The following is a 21,913-nucleotide window of genomic DNA, read 5'->3' on the forward strand; positions in this document are numbered from 1 at the left end:
CCGCAGCATCACCGCGGCCTCCCGGCACGGCCCGACGCGTCGCCCGTTGCCATAGCAACGCCAGGGGGCGTGGCCAACAGCCGCCTCGTTGCCATGGCAGCGCGGGACGCTCCCGCACATCCGGGTGGGAACGCGGAGCTCCGACGCCTTAAAGAACCCCGGGTGCAGCGAACGCCTCGAGCAACGAATTATTTAGAAACAGTGCTTCAGCAGGATAGGAAAACTAATCAGCAAACACACACGAGTAGCTGCTGTTGGTTTTTTTTTTTTTTTTTTTTTTTTAATTATTATTATTGACTTGGGGAGAGGTGACAGTGACACCCCCAGACCTCAATTCCAGGCTGGGACAGCTGCAGGCTGATGTGCTGGAATAGCCCCATTAAAGACTGCCGCAAGAATCCCGTCAGCTGCCTTTAACTGCAGCTTACACGGCCAGGAAACAAGTCCAGCTGCTTCCTGGGCCACTACAAGCCAGCTTTTTTCAGGTCCTCTGGCAGAACACGACCTTTCTTCCGGGCCTTGGCTTTTTTCTGCTCAATTTTCTCCTTCTTCTTCTTCTGAATGTTCTTGCGACGCTTCTCCTGCCGCTGCTGCATCCTTTCTACCACTTTTTCTGTTCTCTTCTCCCACTGCTTTTGGCGCTGTGCTTTCCGCTTCTCTTTGCGCTTCAGAGCCTCCTTCAGACGCTCCTCATCGTCATGGATCTTCACACCTTCTGCCTTATACAGAACGTTTGTCCATTTCATTTTCATCTCCAGATCCTGAGCTTTCTTCTGGTCCTTTTCCTTGAGCTCCTCCAGCTTATTCTTCCGAATCTCCAGCCTGCTCAGCAGCTGCTTGTAATTCCTACCTGTCAGAGGAGTGATTTTCCCCTTCACTCCTTTCCTCTTCTCTTTTTTCTTCTGGATCTTGTTCAGCTCATTCTCTTCATGCACTTTGATCCTGTTGAAGACAATCTCAGCTTTGCTCTCTTCCTTTTTGCTTTGTGGCTCTATAGGTACCTCCTCAGTTTCTTCCTTCACTGCGTTTGCCTTCATCTTCAACTCCTTTCTCTTGCGCTTCTTTCTCTCTTTTTCATACTTTCTTCGTCGCCTCTTCTCCAGGACTGAAGGAGGCAATTCTTTGGTATCATCCTAAAAAGGGCAGATATGAATCAGGGGATAACACAGAGATAAAAGCGGGATCTGCTTAAGTTCCTGATTTCAAACTTTTCCCTAGAAATGAAGTATTTAAGAAGCAACGGGCTCAGCTTTCAGACACCAAATGCAGACGGTAAATGCACTTCAAGCCTTTCACTCTCACCAAGAATCCTGTACTTACACTCCCCTTGCAGATTTCCAGTGCCTTTTCTGCACTCCTCCAGCCCCTACCTTTCCACATGCATTTTTCTGCACCCCAGAAAATAAACAGGATTCCTGGTTATTCCTTAGGGAATGGAATTATCTCCAGCCCTAAACCTTGGAACATCACAGCTCCCAAGGCATGTGGTGACTTAGGGATGATTCAGACCACACCCACATGCACAGTAGGGTACACGGGGTTCTCATACCCGCCCAGAAGCTTCTTTAATCTTCTCATGAAGTCTCTGACGCAAGAGATTTATTGCAGAAAAAGAAGTGGAACCACGTTCACTTTTGGCATCTGAAAATGAGAGGAAGAAAAGAAAAATACTTGAAATACAGCACTAGATACACTGAAGAATTTTCTATAGCTATGGGAAAAGCTATGAGAGTTCTTTAGGTGTTACGAAAGGATGAAACGAAATTCTAATGAACCCAAGAGCTTCTATTTTTGTTGGTTTCTTCAGAATTCTCCTTTTTCTATCCACATCATCATTCAACACTGCCAGCCCAGGGTGGCCTGTGATATGCCCTGTAGTTCCCAAACAAAAAGGGGGTAAACACCAATGGAAACAAAGATGCCAAATACGTCTTTCCACTCAGCTTGTGATCAGGGTTTCCTTATTTATAATGAAAAGAGGACATAAGATGATATATATGCACTCATTTCATTTATATGAAATAAAACCCATTAAAAAAAAAAAAACAAAAACCAGCAATTCATATGAAATGCTCATACTTCTAGAGAGCCCCCCAGCGGTCACACTGCATATTTATGTACATGGAATAAACTCATGTGTTTTCAATTGAACTGGATCTCTTAAACGGTTTCCAAATGATAGGCATGTGAACCAGCTGAAACGTGGCCACCTCAGCTCACTTTAACCACAGACAATTCTGCTATTCTTACCCGTAACAGAATTCTCATTTTTGTTCTGCTTAACACCCACTGGAGGTGATTTGTTGGCCTGTGGGGCTGCTTTCTGTCCTGGAGCAAGTTTATTAGTGTTAGACACCTCTTGTTTAACTGCAGGAGAATTTGTCTTCTCAACTTGCTTCCTGGACTTCCTTCTCTTCTTTTTCTTGAGCTGCCTGCCAGCATCATCTGGCTGGCCTGGCTTTGATACTAGGAGACAAAGGAAAAAATATACAAACCAGGACATCGCCCCCATCAATAACATTCAGGTACAGCAGAGTGCTGAGGTACAACCACGCTGCACAACATCGTAGTGGTGCTTAAGAACCTTGAAGAGTTACCCAAGCAGAGCCAGACGTGCTCAGCCATTTTAGCAATAACCGCATTCACTTGCGTGCATCCTGACACGTGTAAGGATGGATGAGAACGCTAACTTCGAGCGAAGAAACCCCATAACACAGGTTTTGCTTAAAACCACCACAAACCAACACACACCACCACACACCATCACCCGGCGGAGGCAGACACGCCGCAGGTCCACGTTCCCACAAAGGAGAGAGTCGCAGCCTTACCGAACTTCCTCTTCCGCGATTCCGGGCCGTTCTGCGCGCAGACCTTCCTCGCCAAGCCTTGCAGGTAGGCGTCCTGAGCGGCCAGGCTGGACATCGCCGACTACTCGCAGCGGGCGGCCCCGAGAGAAGCGCGGCAACGGAAGGAGCCCAACCGCCGCGCACAGCGCCGGAAGTAATGCGAGTGAACGAGCCGGAAGTGAGTTGCCGCTTCGCCGGAAGTGACGTCATATCTGCGCGACGAGCCGCGAAGCCTCAGCGCAGGGCCGCCATCTTGCTTCTGCCGTCCCGCTGCCTGCTGGAGGCCGCCCACCCCGGCTCCCCCTTCTGCCTGTAGGCTTGGGGAGCCGCAGCCCTCAGATTGGGGTGGTAGGGCAGGACACGGCCGGACCAGTTCTGCAAACACGAGGCGAAACGCTACGGGTGGTTCCCAGACAGCTGCTCTCCCAGAAGCTTTGGTGCTGTTCCAGGTTTATGATGCTTTGCAGGGTGAATAGGAGAGCGTGTACAGCACAAACTGCAAGAGTGGTGATTTTCTTCAGGCCATACAGGAACGCTCATCCTAGCACCCATTTGTGCTTCACGCTGTCAGAAAAAGTTGCAGCTAAAAACCACACAATTCAGTGATATGAAAGAGTTATTTATTAAACCACCTGATTACAAAAAGGAAAAAAATAATGGAATGGAAGGAAAGTAGAACAGAAAGTACATCAAACTCACATTCTCACAAACAAGACATTACGGCAGAATGCTGGGGAAGCTCTACTGAACTGTCTGTTGGTAAAACAGCTGCCACAGCCACATTTCAGCCCAACTCTATCCCCTACAATGCACTCTTAGGATCAACTCGGAACAACTGCAGAGATAAAGGGCAGAAAAACCGCGCTGCCCAACAGCTGCAGACAAAGCACCAAGATTATCTGGAAGGAAACTGAGCAACCCCCTCTGTTCCACACACCTAAGTTGTCCAAAATTTCATTAGATGAAGCTGTTCAAGAATATAAACATTAGTTCAAGCTATGTTAATAGAAAGCTTTGTGTAACCATTGGAATCAGCCTAATCAAAGTGTGCTCATGCTTCTATCCGTAGCCTTAAGCAAGTCACATTATTAACACCTCAGTCTGATTCTGTTTGCCTTCTGCTTCCCAAAAGGAATAACACTGCTTTTCAATACAGGTCTCTTGGAGAGCCTCCTCTTAAACGATTCACAGCAAAAAGTTCAAGTTTGTGAAGCACTTTGACAGTGAAGAATACTGAGTGAAAAATACTGCAGGATTCCTACTTAAGTGTTACAGGTTGTCTGATGGCATCCTGAGAAAGCTTTAAAGCAGCCAGAACATCACTAAACATAAGAAATTGAGTAAAGAGGCCCAGAACAGTTACTATCCCCAGATTTGGCTCAAGTTTTCTATACCAACCAAACTCAACTACCAGCACTCCACAATGTACTTATTGTGAAATTCAAATGGAAACAAACACTAGTTTTCTACTCAACTCCACATGTAACTGTCATGGAAAACCAAACTTACCTCTAATTTGTTAGAATAATCAGCTTTGTATTCACTTATCACTTTAAGTGAGAGGAACACTCATGGCAATGTCCCAGGCATGGAGAAAGCACTGTGGCTATCCAGTGAGCAGAAACCTGCAAATACAGCTCCAGTGCATTGTCCCGATGGGGAGATGCTTGCTCAGCACAGCAGGTGGAAGACTTCTTCAGTGCCACCAGGAGGAATGTGTCCAGCAGCAAAGAATCCTCTTCAGGAGTGGTCTGTCGGGCCTGCCCCATGCCCGTTCACGTGGGGATGTGATGGGGTTGAGCTCTGAGAGGTAGCAACACTCTGCTCTGCTGTGGCAGTTGTCAGAGGCATGGAGAGGCTTTCAGGAGACAGCGTGTCAAAGTCTTCCCTCCAGTAGGCTTCGCACAGTGGTAGATCATTGCTGTCACATAGACTGTAGCTTTCCAGAACAAAAAAAACAGTAAGGAGAGGCAGCAAGTACAATGATAAAGGAGAGGAAGGAAAGAGGAGAGGGAGAAAAGCAAGACAGAAGCAAAGCATTAAGAAAATGGCAAAAAAATGTTCATGGGTATAAGGCCTGTGTTCACATCCCAAGTCTTGTGACACTGTTTTTTCCCAAAATACCCTGTAAAGGCTGGTGTTGAATCTTAAAGGCTTAGTAAGGATCAGGGAAATTTCAAAGACAAAGCTGCTGCTACAACCTGAAAGAGTCTCAGCTCTAATCCAGACACTAGCAGTCCATAGATAGATCTGGGCTGAGGTTCTGGCACCCCAAAGACAGGAGTTCTACTAGTCTGAGTGAGGCACAGATCCCTAATCATTTCACTAGGAATCACATAACAGCCTATGTGAGGGTAAAACAAATACAAATCGTGCTCTAAATTTAAGTCTATTTACACCCTTACCACCTCACTAAAGCGTCCCACAGAAGGCCCTGGTCTTCTTTTGAAAATCCCCAGCCTCTGAAGCACTGACAGCTTCTACAGGTTTCAGCAGTACCACAGTCCTCACAAAAGCAGCTTACTGGATTGGACTCCAGACTACAGTATGAGATGATACAGCAGTGTGGGAAAGTAAACAGCTGTCTAAGTCTTGACTGTGGTCTGAGGAAAACACAATGTGGAAGGGCAAAAACTAAAAAGGAAAGCATTGGAAGAAACTGGAACAAAAACAGAACAAATTCCAAAGAGAGGAAGGAGCTGCACACACGAGAGAGACCCCCAAGACAAAGTGAGTGCTGGAGCAAAAAGCAGCTTGTGATTGGAGTAAAACAAACCCAGTGGGTCAAATGATTTTGTTGTTGCAACTTTATTTACATTTTTTTTTTACGTATGGACTTGAATAGTTGCATTGCAAAGTACTTTAAGTGCAGAAATACGAGACACTTCAAATTGCACAAACATGAAATGCTGAGATTTAAGTCCACACTCAAAGACAGCTCCTGTGATCTCAGAGGAGGGAGCAACGGAACATAAATACAAGTTTGGGGTTTAGAATGAGGAAAGGCAAGCTGGACTTGGGGGTTACTGCTTTGCAGAACAAACACACAAAGCGCCAGTTGCAAGCACCAAATATCTGTAGTGTTTTCTGACAGCATCACCCAGTTGGCTTCGTACCAGAAGTGGTAAGGCACTACCACTCAACCTTCTGCTCTGTCCTTTGAGTGAAGGTTTCTTAGTGTGCAGAAGGGACTTCTCTACTCCCCTCAGGGAGCACAGCAATATATGTGCACAAAGAAGCAGCTCTAGGAAAATACTCGAACAGAAATTGAAAGTGAAGATTCCCACTCAGCTTTAGTTTCATGGACCCATGGTGGTGGCAATTGCTGCACAAGACACTCCCTTTTATGGTCCTTCTACAGCTCTTGGGAACAACACATAGGAAGAAAGGAAGCGTGGGGCAGCCTACAACTCTGCAGCACCTGCAGGTACGCTGCTCCAGAGAGCCCACTTTTCTACAGCCTTCCCTGGAGGGACAACCTGACAACCTCAAATAAACTCACCAGCGACCTTCAGGGAATCTGGGGCATCAGAGAACAGTTTGGCAGGATGGCTGTATGGAACCAACATCGTGGCCTCACAGGACTCTTTATAAATCCTGTGGGATTAAGCTCACAGGGAAGTAATAGGGTACAGAGAGGAAACCCAACCAGGCTCCCAGGTCAGCACAGAATGCCCACTTGTGGGCAAATTAGTTTTTGCATTCATCACCAGTTAACCACAATCAACACTCTAAGGCTATGTGACATAACAGAAACCCTTTCCCCACATTAGGCAATAAAATTTCATTTAAAATATCGTAATATTCTAATTATAAAAGGACTCTCAATAAATCACCATTTCTGTATTTACACACATAAATTCTTTGGTGCAGAAAAAGACAGGAAATAGCACAGGAAAGTAGTTAAGTGCTAAAAGCAATGATTAAGTGCTACATGGCGTGAGGTTTCAATAGAAGGATCATAGCTCTGTAGACAAGCCAAGTCTCCTCATCTCATGATCACCCTCACAAGAATGAAAACAAAGGCAGATCCACTTTAGCGTGTCAGGAAAGAAAGCTGTTTGTGCTTAACATCAGTTCTGCTGTGAAGGATTGCTTCAGGTGGATGCAGCGCCAGACAGGTGAAGAGACCATGCCAGCGTGGTCTGAACTCCTCAGCTCAGAACAGAAAACTACTGAGACACGGCCATGGCAGCCTCAGTGTGAGAGCAGCACCTCTGGCACTCGCGAGGCACTTCACTCCACACTGTCATTCTGGATGCAGCTTCTGGCACGCTGCAGTCTGTGCAGTGGATACATCCCTGACCTGCTAAGGCCAGGAGTGGTGCTTAAGTTTGTGATCATCACTTTTCTCTGAGGCACTTCTAGGATCCCTTGCCACAGCTCCCTAAAAAAACTAAGTAAAGCTGGAAAGACAACTCCAAACTTTTATATGTTCTTAAACAACATAGCTGGTTCTAAGCTATGTCAGATCAGTACCTTAAGTCTTTAAGAACTCTTTAAAAGACTACTCTTAAAATACATTACCCATAAACAATGGCCTAACTGCCAAGTATAGTGTGCAATTATTGTTTTAATTGACTTATCTGGAGCTACAGACACTCCGAATGTTTAGAAAGAGAGGAGAGACAAAAGTGGAAAACCTGGTCACAAGAATTTTTAGTAAGATTTTGAAAAGATGAGCTTTTGTTTAGAATTCACTCCTTTATTGCACTGGCTTCACTTAGTTTGGACAGTGCAACCAAAATAATCTGAGTCTCAGTTATTTTATCCTGCTTTCATTTACTGCATCATCAATTAGAAGTGCTGGAGTGCATGACAAAAAAAAAAATTAAAAAAATAAAGTGTCTGAATTATCTAAAGCCTGTTTCCTATGCAAAAAGTCTTTTTAAAATCTTAAAAATTCCTCAAGCAAATTGCTAATAAATCTTTCATAAAAAATCCTATCACGATACTTCATAATTAAATGAAACTGAGCATGTCATTTCTGCTCATTTCAGATGTTCACCTCAAAAAGACACCAGGCAACTGGGGCAGTGGACTACAAGGTAAAAGGCACACTGTGTGAGCAGGTCACTTGTGAAAGAACTTGCAACAAGGACATGGAACATCAGCATCTCATTTAAGATCAGCACCCAGCTCAGCAAGCTAGTTTTTCTAGAGATAGAGACTCCTCCAGAAGGATACCACCCCCTAAGGAAACTGATCTTCTGCAGTAATTTGCTTAGGTTTCCTTTGTCATCATCTGTCACGTCTAGCCAACCAAGGCAGGCACCTAGAGCTGGATGCTCAGAATACTTCTTCCAATATGACACTTCTACCCTGCAGGATATCTGCAAGAAAGAGGCAGTTGTTTTAAACTTTAAAGAGTTTGACCAAATTAGGAACAGAAATGGAATTTTGTTGGGAACAGTCTCAAGACCTATGCTATAAGCACTATTTGTTTGTTTGGACTAACTGCCCCAGAAGGGCTGGTGTCATTAGACAGAAGTCCACTGCCCTATTTGTACCTGGAAGAGTAATATTCTTCTTCTAGCTCATACAGGTCAATGGAGATCTCATCCCGTAGCGCAATCAACTTCTTGTCACATTCCTCCTGCAAGCTTCTCAGCTGCTGGTTGCGCTGGTTGATGGCCTCATTTACAGAAGGGAAATCATTGAGGATCAAGAACTGCTTCAGGTCAGACACCAGTTTCATCAAGGACTCACCAGCTCGAACCTCGTAAAAGGAAGAAAAATCACAGATAGTAAATATCTTTAATCAGGACTTTATGCCAGTTGTAATACAAGGACCCCCAAGCTGCTCCTCCTGCTCAATCCCTGACTACACAGGAGCTCCCCCAACAGGTGAGAGTTCCAACAGAAGCTAGTAGCTGACAACACAGGCAAGCAAGCTTTGCCCCACAGAAAGGATTCACCACACCACTGCCCCAAACATCAGGTCGCTCTTTTGGCAGCAGCCCTCCTGAGTGCTATAAAGGCTTGTCTACATACAATAACAAACCAAACAGCTCCTGAATGATGCGTCCCTAATGAAGTGAACGTGAAAGCACTACTCACAATGTTTGCAGCTCTGACATGCATCTCATAGTTATCTTGTTCACTTTGGGTTGCTCGAGAGACTTGAGTTTCATCCTCAATCTAAAGACAAAAACGTATAAATTCATCTTTATGAACACAAACGCTGACACACAGCTGCTACATCACAACGCATTTCATTTCTTTCTACGCCAATAATCCCTAGGCTTTAAGCCTAATCGCTCAGCTTCACGATGCCCACAGGACTCTGCTGTCCTCACCCTACCATCAGGCGTTTCGGTGCTCCCTCCGCGACCCTGACTCACCTTAGCGGTCTTAATGATCTCGGTGAAGTTATCCATAATGGATTTGACATCATCCTTGAGGCGCTTGTTGTAGGACTGCAGCAGGGTCTCTTTACTCTGCGGCAGCACTCGCTGCTGTGCCATGACCGCCTCCTCCCTTCCTACCGCCTCTTCCGGTCCGTCCCGTCCCCTTTCGGTCCCGCCTTTTCCGGCCAACCCCCTTCCGGTCCTGCTTCTTCCGGCCAACCCCTCCTTCTGACCCACCTCTTCCGGCTCAACACCTCGCGAGATTTGGTGCCCCATAGATATTCCCCAGCATGCCCTGTTCCGCCTTTTTTATTATACATCCAAGATGGTGAGCGGTAGCGGGCCGTGGCACGGGGTTACCGGCATCCAGCGCCATCCGCGCACCTCGCCGGGCCGCGGCGCACTGTGAGGCGGTGCGGGTGCACAGCAGCCTTACGGTGCCGCGGGGGGGCGGCTCGGCTCAGGCCGGGCCTGCGGGAGCCGAAGCCGGGATGGGGGAAGGCGGGTCTGGGCCTGCGTTCGCTCGGCGGGATGGGAACCGGGCAGCCCTGCGGGACCCGGGTGCTCCGAGGGAGCAAATCGCTGTTGTAAAACGGGTCATCTTGTAAACGCTTTTGGGTCACATTGAAGGGTTTGTTCTAGTCTGTTGCTGGGTTGGGAGGCAGCCGGATTTGTTCGTTATTTTAAAAGCATCTCTTTGGAGTGGCAGGCACGTTCTTTAAGTGTTAAAAGTTTTAAAAAAATAAATATGTGTTTGTTATTTACAGCCGAAAGGAAAAAAGGCCAAGGGCAAGAAGGTGGCACCTGCCCCTGCTGTAGTCAAGAAGCAGGAGGCCAAGAAGGTTGTCAATCCCCTCTTTGAGAAGAGGCCCAAGAACTTTGGCATTGGTGAGTAAGGGGATGCAGAGTGCTTTAAGGACTGTGGTTTATTTTGTTGCGTGTAACTGTAGATAGAAGAGCGTTGTGATAAAGCCATGGAGTGGAGCAAGCCATAAAGGCAGTTGCTTTACCACCATCAGTGGTAGAGCTGTACTCCATTTGGTATTGAAGGTAGCTGTGACAGTTTGCCAAGCTAAAAGATTTGTGTTGTATTCCCGTTGTGATGAATCTTTCGCGTGTGATGTGGTCAGCTAGTTCAGGTTTCTGTAACGCTGCTTTTGTTACCTGTGCAGATGATGTGAAAAAATACTTGCTATCTGAATGGCAGTGCTGACATGCATAACCACCAAGATCTCTGATGCACCCTTGCCTATTGCGTGCTCTTACTGTGTGAACTGGGAACGGTTTTGAGTTAAAGCCTGTATTTCTAGGACAGGATATCCAGCCCAAACGTGACCTCACACGCTTTGTGAAATGGCCCCGCTACATCAGGCTGCAGCGCCAGCGCTCCATTCTGTACAAGCGCTTGAAGGTGCCTCCTGCAATCAACCAGTTCAGTCAGGCTTTGGACCGCCAAACAGGTGAGGATGTGACCTACCAAGTCTTTTCTGTCTTCTGTGATGGTTGATGTGTGCGTGTCAGGAAAGAGACCAAAATAAGACTTAAAATAATAATAATAATCTGTAATGTGTCTGGGAGTTTAGGGAGGCTTTAATGATGGCTGATGATCAGCAGGCTTGCTGAGTTCGCTGCCCTAAATTACTGTTCTGAAAAGGGAGGTAGGAAGTGTCAGAGGTCCTGCTTAAGGATGCAAACCCAGAATTCCTCAGCAGGTGCTTCTTGATGCACTTGAGTTCTTTAAAAGGCAACGCTGAGATTTCCAAGTTGCTTTACTGATTAGTTCATGTTCACTTCTAGCCACACAGCTTCTGAAGCTGGCGCACAAATACAGGCCAGAGACTAAGCAAGAGAAGAAACAGAGGCTGTTGGCTCGTGCTGAGCAGAAAGCTGCAGGAAAGGGAGATACTCCAACTAAGAGACCACCAGTTCTCCGGGCAGGTAAGTGTATATGAACTTGCCTACTTGCATACATGGGAATGTGGTCTTTTGGAGAGAAAATAGATGAGAAAAGTTGGTGCTCTGCTCCAGCCAAGTAGGATTGGACATGCTATGGCAGTGATGTATGAATTTCTTCACCTGAGCTCAAAGTGAAGAGTGAAATAGACGAGCTTTTTAACCCTGAGCTTTAGCAAATTGTCCATGGAAAATCTTCTCTGTGCTACTGAATGGATATGAAAAGTTCTCATGAAAGGTGTGCTGTGAAAGCAGCAGATTCTGTAATGCTTACATGAAAGCTCAGGTCAAGAGTCTGACTTGAAACAGACTTCTGTCATTTGTTTTTTAGGTGTCAACACTGTCACAACTCTGGTAGAGAACAAGAAAGCTCAGCTTGTGGTGATCGCCCATGATGTAGACCCCATTGAGGTAAGCACACCCCATGGTGCATGGGAGAGGCTGCCTGTACAACTGCACTTGAGGTTAGGAGTGGATTTGGGGTGAGAGTGCATTTTAAGTCAAACTATCAACTTATTTATGAGAACTCCAATGCATATTCAGTTTTCCTGGACTAAGACCGAGGCTTGGCCTTGCCATGATGTATGAATTTCTTCACCTGAGTCAACAATGAAGAGCAAAACGAGCTTTTTAACACTGAGCAATTGCCACAGCCCAGGCCAGCTGCAACACCCCTCAATGTCCTGGCAGTGATACAGCACACACACACACTCTCTTTCTCTTTTCAGCTCGTGGTTTTCTTGCCTGCTCTGTGCCGCAAGATGGGAGTGCCGTACTGCATCATCAAGAGCAAGGCCAGGCTGGGGCGGCTGGTGCACAGGAAAACTTGTACCTGTGTTGCTTTCACCCAAGTTAACCCGTAAGTATTCTGTGTGCTGATTTGCTTCACTGTAGTGGAGAAAACAAACTGCCTATAAGCCTACATCATAGGGCAGATGGATGTCAAATCTGAGTTTGTGCAGTGTAAAGAGCTACAACGGAGTTTGCATGAACTCTGTCACCTTGTATGAAGCAGTCTGTCAAATCCTGAAGCTAGAGATCACTTGAGCTTATTCAAATGGGTGTGTTAATATTACATGTATAAGCTGAACTATAAGCATTGTAAGTTCTACAGCATTGATGGTTTGTGTGATTATCCTTTTGTTATACTTAACCTGAAAAATGATGTTGGTATTACGAGCTGCTTAATTCCAAGACAAAAGACTTAACAGAAAACATGAAACTGGTGCTCTAAAGAAATGCAACTGTCCCCAACAGGGAGGATAAGGGTGCACTTGCAAAGCTGGTGGAGGCTGTCAAGACCAACTACAATGACAGATATGATGAGGTAAGATGTGTGGCCCTTGTCTTTCAGGTTCATACTGGGAACATCCCCAGTAGCTTCTCACTAAGATGCAGATTGCTGTTTTGGAGTGAGATCAGCTTAGAGCCTGTTGGGTGTAGACTGTATCTAGGGTTTTTTTAGGTATTCAGATTATTTTCCTGCTGGTGGGATACAAGGTGAACGCTGTCACCAGCTTAGAGGCAAATAGAGCTAAAGCAGGGAGAGGGGTGTAAAGAAATCTACTTCACTAGACTTGATTCCATCCCTGAAGTCCTGAAATTAATGCGATGACAGGGAAAAACTTTACACTGTCACATCTGCGCTGCTCCCAGAATGTAATTCACTGCTTAAAAACCGTGTGGGAGTTCCTAACTGGGGGGGCTCCAAACCTTGTGCATGAGGAGCTCAGCTGATGGTACGAGGGCTCTGACTTGTTCTTCCTTCTTTGCAGATCCGTCGTCACTGGGGTGGCAACGTCCTGGGTCCAAAATCTGTGGCTCGCATTGCCAAGCTTGAAAAAGCAAAGGCTAAAGAACTGGCTACTAAGCTGGGCTAAAGATGTACTGATTTGGTACCATGGTTTGTGTACATAAAGAGAATAAACCCCCAGATGAAATTTCTGTGGTCTCTATTCATGAGGGTTGCAGTCAGTGGGTTGCAAGTGATCGTTGCCTGCCTTCTCTATTTGCCTACAACAAAACAGTTGGATAGAACAGCACAGAAGGCTGCACAGATTATTACTTCCCTTAGAACAGTTTCCCTTGGCTGCTCTGCTAGCCCTAAATTCTTCTCCTTTAAGCACAGCCCCCTCAGCTGCACATACTGGTGACCCTACACTGAATGGGACAAGCCTGCCTATTTCTGGCTTTAAGCCTAGCTTAGTAATGCAGATATCTGACTTGGAAATAGCTGTACATCATCATTAGTGCCTAGGCTTAATTGCTGCATGGATTTTGTAAAGGCATGTTGATAAAGTTGTGACACTTCACTGGATTAAGCAAATCAGGACCTTTAAAGGTTTGTGATGCCTTTTTCATGACAAGTGAAGGCACACTAAAGGGGTGAAGGAAGTATCTAACTCTGCTTACCCTTCTGTTCTTTGCTAACTGTTGACTTTGGTCTTGTGGCATTCTTGGAGGCAACAAGCTTGGTGGTAAGGCCTTCAGCCCAAACTGAGGCAGCTCTGTGTTATTTCTGCTGGCCCTGATGATGTTCTTGCAAAGCTGCGCGCTGTCTCACTCAAACTGGAGTCTGCAGTTGCTACATTTAAGGGCATTTATGTCCCTCTTTAAGTTGTAAGACATGCAATGTAAATCACAAGGCAAGCACTAACAGGCCTGTTTTATTTATCCTGATGGAGCTGCAGTGTCCCTGTGTTGGCTTCAGGAATGACTGCCATGTGAAAAATCTTGACTGATAAAATCCCTTGCCCTCATTTGCTTACACTGAATAGAGAAAATAGAGCAGTGGAGAAGAAAAGGCTTTCTACTGTTGGACAGTTTGGTCACAAGCTACAAAAACGCATTCTGCACATGTCCAGAAAGCTGATGTAAGCAAGCGTGCCAACACCCATCACTAATTCTGAAGTTCACCGCTTCCAAACTGCTGCCAGCATCAGCTGGGAAGTCCTGTGCCTTGAGACTGACTTCTTCAGGATTGATCAGGCTGCAGTCTTGACTGTAGTACAGCAGAGCAGAAATTAATCCTTCCCCTCATAGAGGTATTTTTTGTATGAATTTTCTGTACCACAAGAAGGAAGTTGCAGCACACAAACCATACCTGTGACAAGAAGTAAAAAAAAAACAATGCAAAACATCTACCTGGTATTTCCAAAATTGATTAAAAGTTCTCTAAATCAACTGCAGTTCAATACTAAAGTTATTTCAGACTATCTGGGAAATACCACTCGGCTTCAAACAGTTTGCAGCTGAAGATCTCATCAGTCTCCTTGATGCAGGAGCAAGAATGCCAGGAAAAAATTATTTCCTTGCTTTCAGTGGATTCAACAGAAAGCAGAAGTCAGACACTGGCTGGGTAACTTACCAGGTAATGATGTACTGCATGTGCTCGTTTCTCAGGCTCACTCTTGTCTGACCTCCAATGGGCCCTCCTGGCACTGTGCTTCCTGTAGGTACAGCACACTGTCAAATGTTTGGTCTGCAAAGCCCTGAGCTGCCTCTGCTCTGCCAAGTGAGCAGCTGACTGAGTGTGAGTCCCAAAGACAGCCCACTTCTGTGGGCAGCGGTGTTCCCAAGTTACCAGCAAAGCCAGCGGCTGTAGCTTCAAAACCTTGTACGGTAAATAGCACAGTACCTCTGGAAATACATCACAGAGAAAAGGGGCAGACTGACATAAATTGGTTGTGGATTTGGGTTCCTTTGTGACTTACTGAAATCTGCATCAATGAAGATGGGCTCAGCACCGGTCACCTTGGCCATAGCCTCCAGGTCCCGATAGTGCCAGCGGTTCTTTTCAATGTTATTTTCAGGTACAAAAGGTTGCCGTTTTTCTGATAACCTCACCACCCCTGTGAGGTCGATTTCTTCTTCAATCTGAAATGCAGAGGAGGAAAAAAAGGAATCTCTCAAAGATTCATTTCTAGCATACCTGGACCTGGTAGTACATCACCTGCAGGGTGTGGTTATAAGGAAGTTAGCAGGTTGTGCTACGGTGCTGTAACACAGCAGGGAAAAAGGCAGATGCCTTGTTTACTTCATCAAAGGCATTGAGAAAAGGCACCTTTAAGAAGTGCAGTGACTCATGAACGTGGCTGTTGCCTTTCTTGGTTTGTCAAAAGCATCTCTGGGCAAGCACAGGTCAGAAAGTAATGCGCAAGGTTTCCCTGTATCCCTCTTACCTGTCCCTTCAGCCTGGTCTCTGGTTTCAGTTTCTTTTTGGGCACAAATCCTCGGTTGACTAAAATTGTGACTCTAGAGTTACATAAACAGGACAAATATACGTCATGAATTAAAGGAAATTCTTGCTCCTGTCTACAGCCATAAGAGAACATAAATACGATTTGGAATCAAGACTCAAGCACCTAAGAGACAGATGCATTTTAAGGGAGAGGTAGACATACAAACCCAATCACTATCATCGCTCTCTGCAGCTCCTGAAAGGAGGCTGCAGTGAGGAGGGGGACAGTCTCTTTTCTCAGGTGACAAATAATGGGACAGGAGGAAATGGTTTCAAGCTGCAGCTTTAGATTAGATATTAAGGCAAATTTCTTCATGGAAAGAGTGATCAGGCATTGGAAGGGGCTGCCCAGGGGAGTGGTGGAGCTCCCATCCTTGGAGGTATTTAAGGGAGGTGTGGATGTGGCACTAAGGATTAAGGACAGGACCCAGGTTGATGGTTGGATATCGTGATCCCAAAGCTTTTTCCAACCTAGGTGATTCTATGATTGAGATATTTGAAAAGAAATGAGTTGCTCGTGTGAGCTACCACTTAACTCACCCTAGTTCTGTGCAGTAGAAAGGAGTAATGACATTTGCTCCGTTTTCTGCATGGGATGTCAGCTTCCCAGCTTCTCTGGCTTCTCGCTCTGGGTCCACAAGTGACCGTGGCAAAATGTAGAGCTCCTTGGAGTGGTCAAAATGCCCTCGGACCTTTACAGGCCTGTACTCCAATTCCTTCAACTCCATAGGGCTGCAGAGAACAAGATGAAATGAAAATCACAGCTGTGATAGGCAAATTACACGGCGGGATTTTACTGTGCAACTCTTAGCTTCCTTACTCTAATGTCAGAGGGATGGGCTCTGAGGAAAGTCTGGATGCCAGCCGTGCAATCAAATCTAATTTCCATTTTCGACGCTGAATCTGGAAGTACACAAACACAAAAGGAATTCCTATTGGTAGACCAGAGCAACGTAACGATCATTGCAAGCCTTAAAATCTATTTCCTGGTCATAAGTTTGTCCTGACCATAAACAAAACAAATTGAGATATGAAAATGGAGACTGCTGACTTTGTCTGGGGAAAATATTTGTAACAAAAGTGTTAAAAAAAATATGAATCTCTCCATCAAAGACTTGCACGAACCTCACCAGTGTGCAGTAGGAAAGCAGAAAGGTAAAATATCAGCAAATCTTTGCCCTGCCTATGGCACGATCTATAGCAATCAGCCCGAGACTGAAACCCTGACAGCCCCAAAGCGCTCATCTCTGAAGAAATGCAGCATGTGCTGGCTGGTACCTGCCATGTGCCCAGACAGAACGCAGTCAGGGGCACGAGGAGGAGGCCCCACTTCAGCCAGACGTCCTCTCCAGATGCACTGGTGGCTGTCGTGGAGCTTCGTGGGCTGCAGAGCCTCAAGCAAACATCTGCAGAGAACCAGAATGTGAAACCGGACAGCAACAGGAGGAGAGCTGATAAATTCCTTTGGAAATGGCACCTCAGTGTGAGGCTGAAAGCGACAGAACCCCACACAGATCTGCTCACCTCTCTGCTGGGTCACAGCAGAACCTGCTTTCGTTCGGGGAAACCCAAACAACGTTCTTCTGAGCAAGCAATGCGGTATCTAAGGAAACAAAACAACATCCTTTGCAGCCTCTCTGCATTGCACGCGTTCCATCTAGATGCTATCGGCTGTCCCACCACCACAAATGACCCTTCCATATCTGCTACCCGCACGCATGTGTTTGTATTACAGCACGTACACAGCGCTGCCGTTTGCTTTCAAATAAACGCCGGGCGAGCGCCTTTCCTCCTCCCTCGCTCGGTGCCCAGCGAGGCCCTCCCCGCCCCCTCAGAGCCCACCCAGGCCCTTCCCGCTGCTCTCAGCGCTCACCCCGGCCCTTCGCTCTCGCAGCAGACGCGGCCCCGCACACAGCAGCAGCCCCCACGCCGCCATGGGGCAACGCCGCCGTCGTCTCCGCTCCGCCCAGGCTGACCCCGGCTGCCGCCCCTCTAGCTCCCCCTCTCTGTGGTACCGCCGCTTCCCGTCGAGGCCCGTACCGGAAGTGAGGAGGCTCCTGTCTGGCAGCGCCTCTCTATGGTGAGGTGGGGGTTTGCGGCATGCTCATGGCGGAGGTGGCTCAGGAGGTGCCCGAGGAGGTGCGGCTCTTCCTGCGGCAGCACCCGCTGCTCAGCCTCGCGGAGTCGGGCAAGGTGGGCAGGAGCAGTCTGCGGATGGAGCTGGGGAGGGGGGTGCTGGGGCCGCGTTACCTGAGGAGAGGCTGGAGCGCTTCCCACGAGGGGAACGAGGCCGCTTGAGCTCAGCCCCCAGGCCGGAGGGGTTTCTCCCGCTGTGTAAATCGGGGAGGGCTGGGGAGGAAGGCCCTGAGAGGAGCTGGGGTCTGCCCTGCCCTGCCCTGCACTCCCCCGGGTCATCTCTGAGCTCTCTGACCGAGACTCCTCGTTCTCAGGTGCGGTGCCGGCTGACGGGCCACGAGCTGCCGTGCCGACTGTCGGAGCTGCAGGCTTACACCGACGGCAGGAAATACCGACGGCTGATAAAGACATCCAGAGAGTTTGATTATGGCACCTTCGAGCCCCATATTGTGCCCAGCACAAAGAACCTGTGGGTATTCCAGTGCATTCAGTCTCAGTGGCTGAGCGAAGATCTTTTGCTTGTTTGTTACATTTGAGCACGGTATGTGTAAGTGAAAGGTTATTAGGTAGCTTGCTTAAAGTCTGTTCGTGGCTCTTTCTTTTTGTGTGTGTGTGTCTCAGACATCAGCTGTTCTGCAAACTCACTCTCAGACACATCAACAAGCTTCCAGAGCATGTCCTGCGTCACGTCCAAGGGAAACGCTATCAGAAGGCACTGAAAACATGTAAGTTGGCTGGCTGTACCTTCAGAAAAGCTGCTTTCTCCCCTGAGCTGTTGAAGTTCCAGTAGCCGTATATGAAGGGATTGGGTAAGTTTTCTCTAGTTGACAGCAATTTGCTGCAATTGCTGTGTGTGCATCTCAGCTGGGAAGGAAGGTCCTGAGAGCAGGGATCAGCTGGCTTCCTTAGCAGATACTTTGGAGCATTCTTATTTGGAAGGAGTGGTACAAAAGATTCCCCAGAGTAGGGGTTAACACGTCCAGCTTTAAGAGTATCTGCATTAACATCTTTCATGTTGATTATGTGAACATGTACTGGAGCTTGACGTGCTTCTGAGTCACATTTAATGTAAAGTAGACCCGGCAGTAAATAGGACTCAGGGCTTGGGCAGCTTTGCTAAGTGCTGCTCAATCCCTTGCACCATTAGATGAGAAGTGCCAGAAGGAAGGGGTGAAGTATGTCCCTGCCTGCTTGCGGCAGAAGCAGCAGCAGAGACAGCGCGCTGACGACCAAACGAATGGGAGCAGGCAGCCTCACAGAACAGAAGAATTCTGGGAGCCCAGCTCTCCCAGGACAGACGAGGATGAGGATGGAGAGGAGACGGACGACAGCATGAGCGATCTGTACCCACGTGAGTAAGAACATTGCCATCGTGTGTGTCCTGCAGCAGGTTTGTCAGCTCATTGCCTCACAGCACCTTGGTACTGCTGCTGTCTGCTCGCATGCTGGAGGCGTGACCTCCATCCAGTTTGAGGTTCTTGGATTTGGTAAAAGCTTCCCACTGCCAAATGTGAAATAGCAGTTATCACACAGAGCTGGATCCCATAAGGTGTGAGGGAGGGATACAGGATCCGCTGTTTTTTGCTTTAGGTATCACTGCTCTCCTTATTTCTCAGCAAGTCCCGCAGCCTGACAGGAGCTGGTAAGGCTGTTCCACTCACATCTGGAAAACACTGCCTTGCTGCAGGAGAGCAGAGCTTAAGACCCCAGAACTGCCTGTGTTGCTTGGTTCCCAGATCTGGGCTAATGAGAGCACCAGGCGTTTTTCTAATAAAACTTCAGTGCGTTTGTTATTGAGTATTTCAGTAGTGATGTATATGATGGGCTAATCCTTGGAGGCCAGAGTCAGCTTAGATGAGCAGAAAATAAGGTTACGAGCCTGTGTGCACAAAGAACTGATCTGAACTAAACCTTTGTATTTTAGCTGGACTCTTCCCAGAAAAAAGCCCAGCAGCTCCACAAAACACAGAGGCCAAAGATGGTTTTGCAACAGACAGCGAGGACGATGGGGCCGAGCTGAGCAGGGAGAACGGTGACGTGAATGGAGATGGTGACAGAATGGATGTCAGCAGAGCAGCTGGCAAGAGGGGAAAGGTGGGAGTCACTTTGCTGTGTGTAGCAGATGGGGAGCATGAACAGCCATCATGCTATCCTGTAGGTGGTTTCGGATCTGTTCCTGTCTGAGAATCAGCAGAAGGTGTAAATCTATTTGGGAGAATACTTTCTCCATGTGCCAGCCATTGACTTGCATCCTGAGGTGTGAATTAGTAGCAGTAAATGTTTATCCTGTCTTCTCCAACTGGGGATCTTACTTCCTGTATAAATATCTCATCTTTGATTGAATCCTGCTGCACCATCTTGACAGTAAGACTGTGGGTTCTGTAATCCTCTCCATACACACACACACACAGCTAAACAGTTCCAAAGTCATGGACTCATCCTACACCTTTTTCTGCTCCTACCTGAGGAGCTGACCAGGTCCTGCCTTTGGGTGTGCTTACAGGAGGGTATGCCCAGATCCTTCTCAGTTTGGGAAGCAGACACGTTGTATACATGAAGGTGAATAAACTCTCTTAGGAATCCTTTCTGATTGTATCAGTTGAAAGGTTAAGGCTGGATGAAGTTTAGGTTCATTTCTGTGGGGAGAGGGCCACTGTTTGCATCTGATGAAACCTCAGAGATGCTCATGTGCAGGATGGGGCAAAAAGCCACCATGGCTGCCCTGTGCCCTGGGCTGTGCTTGTTCTGTCTCTTGGTAAAGGAGAGCACACTTGATTTCTCTTTAAGCAGTCTGGGGCAAGGCTGGGTTTAGTTTCTGGAAAAAGCTGATTGATTTTTTCTTTCTACAGAAACAGTCCGGCCCTTCAAAGAAAAAATTCAAGAGCTGTCATCAAAAACCCAAAAAGCTCAAGAAAACAACCAATGGTAAATAAATTTTTATGATAAAAACGCAGCTTGAAGCGTCTTGTGTAACAGTTCCAGGTGGTGCACAAGACCAAAGCGTTCACCTGTAAGCCCTGCTGCCCGTTCCAGTTAACTGTTACAGCAGGGAGAAGCAGCGAGGGGGAACTGAACTGCATGTTAAAGCTCTCTCCATCCACTACTCACAGAACAAGAATTAATACAGTAACATAAAGGCAGAGCCACTGCTTGGAACTCTTTCCAAAGAGAAAAAGCATGCGTGTTTAAGTGTCACTAGTCATACACTTCAAGTGGATACAAAGATGCCATTTGTTTTTATTTTGATTGTTTCAAAAATCAAAACATTTTCAAACACAACTAAGGTACAAAATACAGCATAAAATGAGAATTTATACTTATTTTTTTTTTCCACATAGAAAGCAAAAATATATTCAGAATGAATTCCAGAACACTTTGCAGAGCCAATTGATAACTGACATCCTGTTTCTCAGCCACTGGGGGAGGTCACTGTATTTTTGGGAGATGTGTGAATACAGCAGTGATAAGATACCAGAATCTTCTGTACCAGGACTCACAGCTGTAAGTCCACATATTGTGCTGCCTAGAAATACCTTGTAATGCCCTCCACCTTACAGTGCCTCTTCAGTACTAGAATACTTCTGCTGCAAGAGGCAGTAACAGTTCCCTTTTTGGGGTCTTTTATTGGAAGTCGGACTCTTTATTTTCACAGAGGAAACTGGTCAGTATTTCAGACTAGTCCATCATCCAGCTCCTTAGTTAGACAGGACACAAAGAACAAGCTGAGGAAGCTGACTAAGGGCTACCTACAGAAATTCAATTTATAAATACTACGAACACCAACAGCAGTTGAGAGATCTGAGAATGGCTGCCTTGATGTAGTCTAACAGTTATAGGACCTGCAGTGAAACTGAGCAAAGAACATCCTGTGCTGCACATCAGGAATTGAAAGGACTAGTTTAGTTTGCTATAGAGACAGGCACAGTTAACACTTGAGGTAAAAACCTCTCCTGCAAAACCTATTTAAAAGGAAGCCTTCTAAGTGACCTGAACTTCAATGCTGGCTTCCTCTCATCTACCCCCAAATACTCATCTTCCTCCCCCCTTCAGCAGCAGCACATCCTGTGGTTACATGGGATGCTTTTCCCTTAGGATGACAGAATCACTGCTTTAACACTTAGCAGCACCCTTCTATTTGCCATCTGTTCTATTTAGCCTAGTTTTCTCACCTAATAACCCTTCAGGAGAACTGTCCAAACCAGTATCCTTACTAGGTAACCCAGGTAATTAGTTCCTGCTGGAGATGGTTCAGCTGAATTGCTCCTTGAACAAATAGCAGAGCAGCTTTCTCAAGGGAGACAAGAAATCAGGGTAATGTTAGCAAGTTGGTAGGGCTCATGCTCTCTAAAAATCTAGAGTGCTTTCATGATCTCATTGAAACAGGTTTA

The 21,913-nt window shown here is 46.7% G+C and overlaps 5 protein-coding genes across 6 annotated transcripts; 2 read left to right on the plus strand and 3 right to left on the minus strand.

Moving 5' to 3' along the window:
* Window positions 1–464: 464 nt before the first annotated feature.
* SURF6 (surfeit 6) lies at window positions 465–2,922 on the minus strand (the record flags this gene model as incomplete). Its single annotated transcript, XM_079544579.1, has 4 exons — window positions 465–1,133; window positions 1,550–1,641; window positions 2,251–2,466; window positions 2,829–2,922. The coding sequence occupies 4 exons, from the start codon at window positions 2,920–2,922 to the stop codon at window positions 465–467; spliced, it is 1,071 nt and encodes a 356-aa protein (XP_079400705.1).
* A 1,664-nt stretch (window positions 2,923–4,586) lies between these two features.
* MED22 (mediator complex subunit 22) lies at window positions 4,587–9,313 on the minus strand (the record flags this gene model as incomplete). Of its 2 annotated transcripts, none has more annotated exons than XM_079544603.1 (4): window positions 4,587–4,779; window positions 8,357–8,565; window positions 8,907–8,987; window positions 9,191–9,313. In XM_079544603.1, the coding sequence occupies 4 exons, from the start codon at window positions 9,311–9,313 to the stop codon at window positions 4,587–4,589; spliced, it is 606 nt and encodes a 201-aa protein (XP_079400729.1). The 2 variants fall into 2 exon arrangements, with proteins under 2 accessions (XP_079400729.1, XP_079400728.1); XM_079544602.1 differs by having other exon boundaries at window positions 4,587–4,785.
* Window positions 9,314–9,687: 374 nt separating this feature from the next.
* On the plus strand, window positions 9,688–13,075 carry RPL7A (ribosomal protein L7a; the record flags this gene model as incomplete). The annotated part of the gene is made up of 8 exons (XM_079544706.1): window positions 9,688–9,783; window positions 9,964–10,084; window positions 10,507–10,656; window positions 10,994–11,134; window positions 11,481–11,560; window positions 11,878–12,008; window positions 12,407–12,476; window positions 12,925–13,075. 8 exons carry the CDS (start codon window positions 9,688–9,690, stop codon window positions 13,027–13,029), a joined length of 894 nt encoding a protein of 297 aa, XP_079400832.1. The 3' UTR covers window positions 13,030–13,075.
* Window positions 13,076–14,185: 1,110 nt separating this feature from the next.
* On the minus strand, window positions 14,186–17,325 carry SURF1 (SURF1 cytochrome c oxidase assembly factor; the record flags this gene model as incomplete). The annotated part of the gene is made up of 9 exons (XM_079544630.1): window positions 14,186–14,252; window positions 14,517–14,598; window positions 14,863–15,025; window positions 15,331–15,403; window positions 15,930–16,121; window positions 16,210–16,292; window positions 16,668–16,795; window positions 16,914–16,992; window positions 17,263–17,325. 9 exons carry the CDS (start codon window positions 17,323–17,325, stop codon window positions 14,186–14,188), a joined length of 930 nt encoding a protein of 309 aa, XP_079400756.1.
* Window positions 17,326–17,495: 170 nt separating this feature from the next.
* SURF2 (surfeit 2) lies at window positions 17,496–20,458 on the plus strand (the record flags this gene model as incomplete). The annotated part of the gene is made up of 6 exons (XM_079544815.1): window positions 17,496–17,582; window positions 17,840–17,994; window positions 18,147–18,250; window positions 18,673–18,876; window positions 19,450–19,619; window positions 20,375–20,458. 6 exons carry the CDS (start codon window positions 17,496–17,498, stop codon window positions 20,456–20,458), a joined length of 804 nt encoding a protein of 267 aa, XP_079400941.1.
* Between the last annotated feature and the right edge of the window lie 1,455 nt (window positions 20,459–21,913).

This window comes from Tetrao urogallus (genome assembly GCF_951394365.1).
Source record: "Tetrao urogallus genome assembly, chromosome: 19".
Classification (NCBI taxonomy): Eukaryota; Metazoa; Chordata; class Aves; order Galliformes; family Phasianidae; genus Tetrao; species Tetrao urogallus.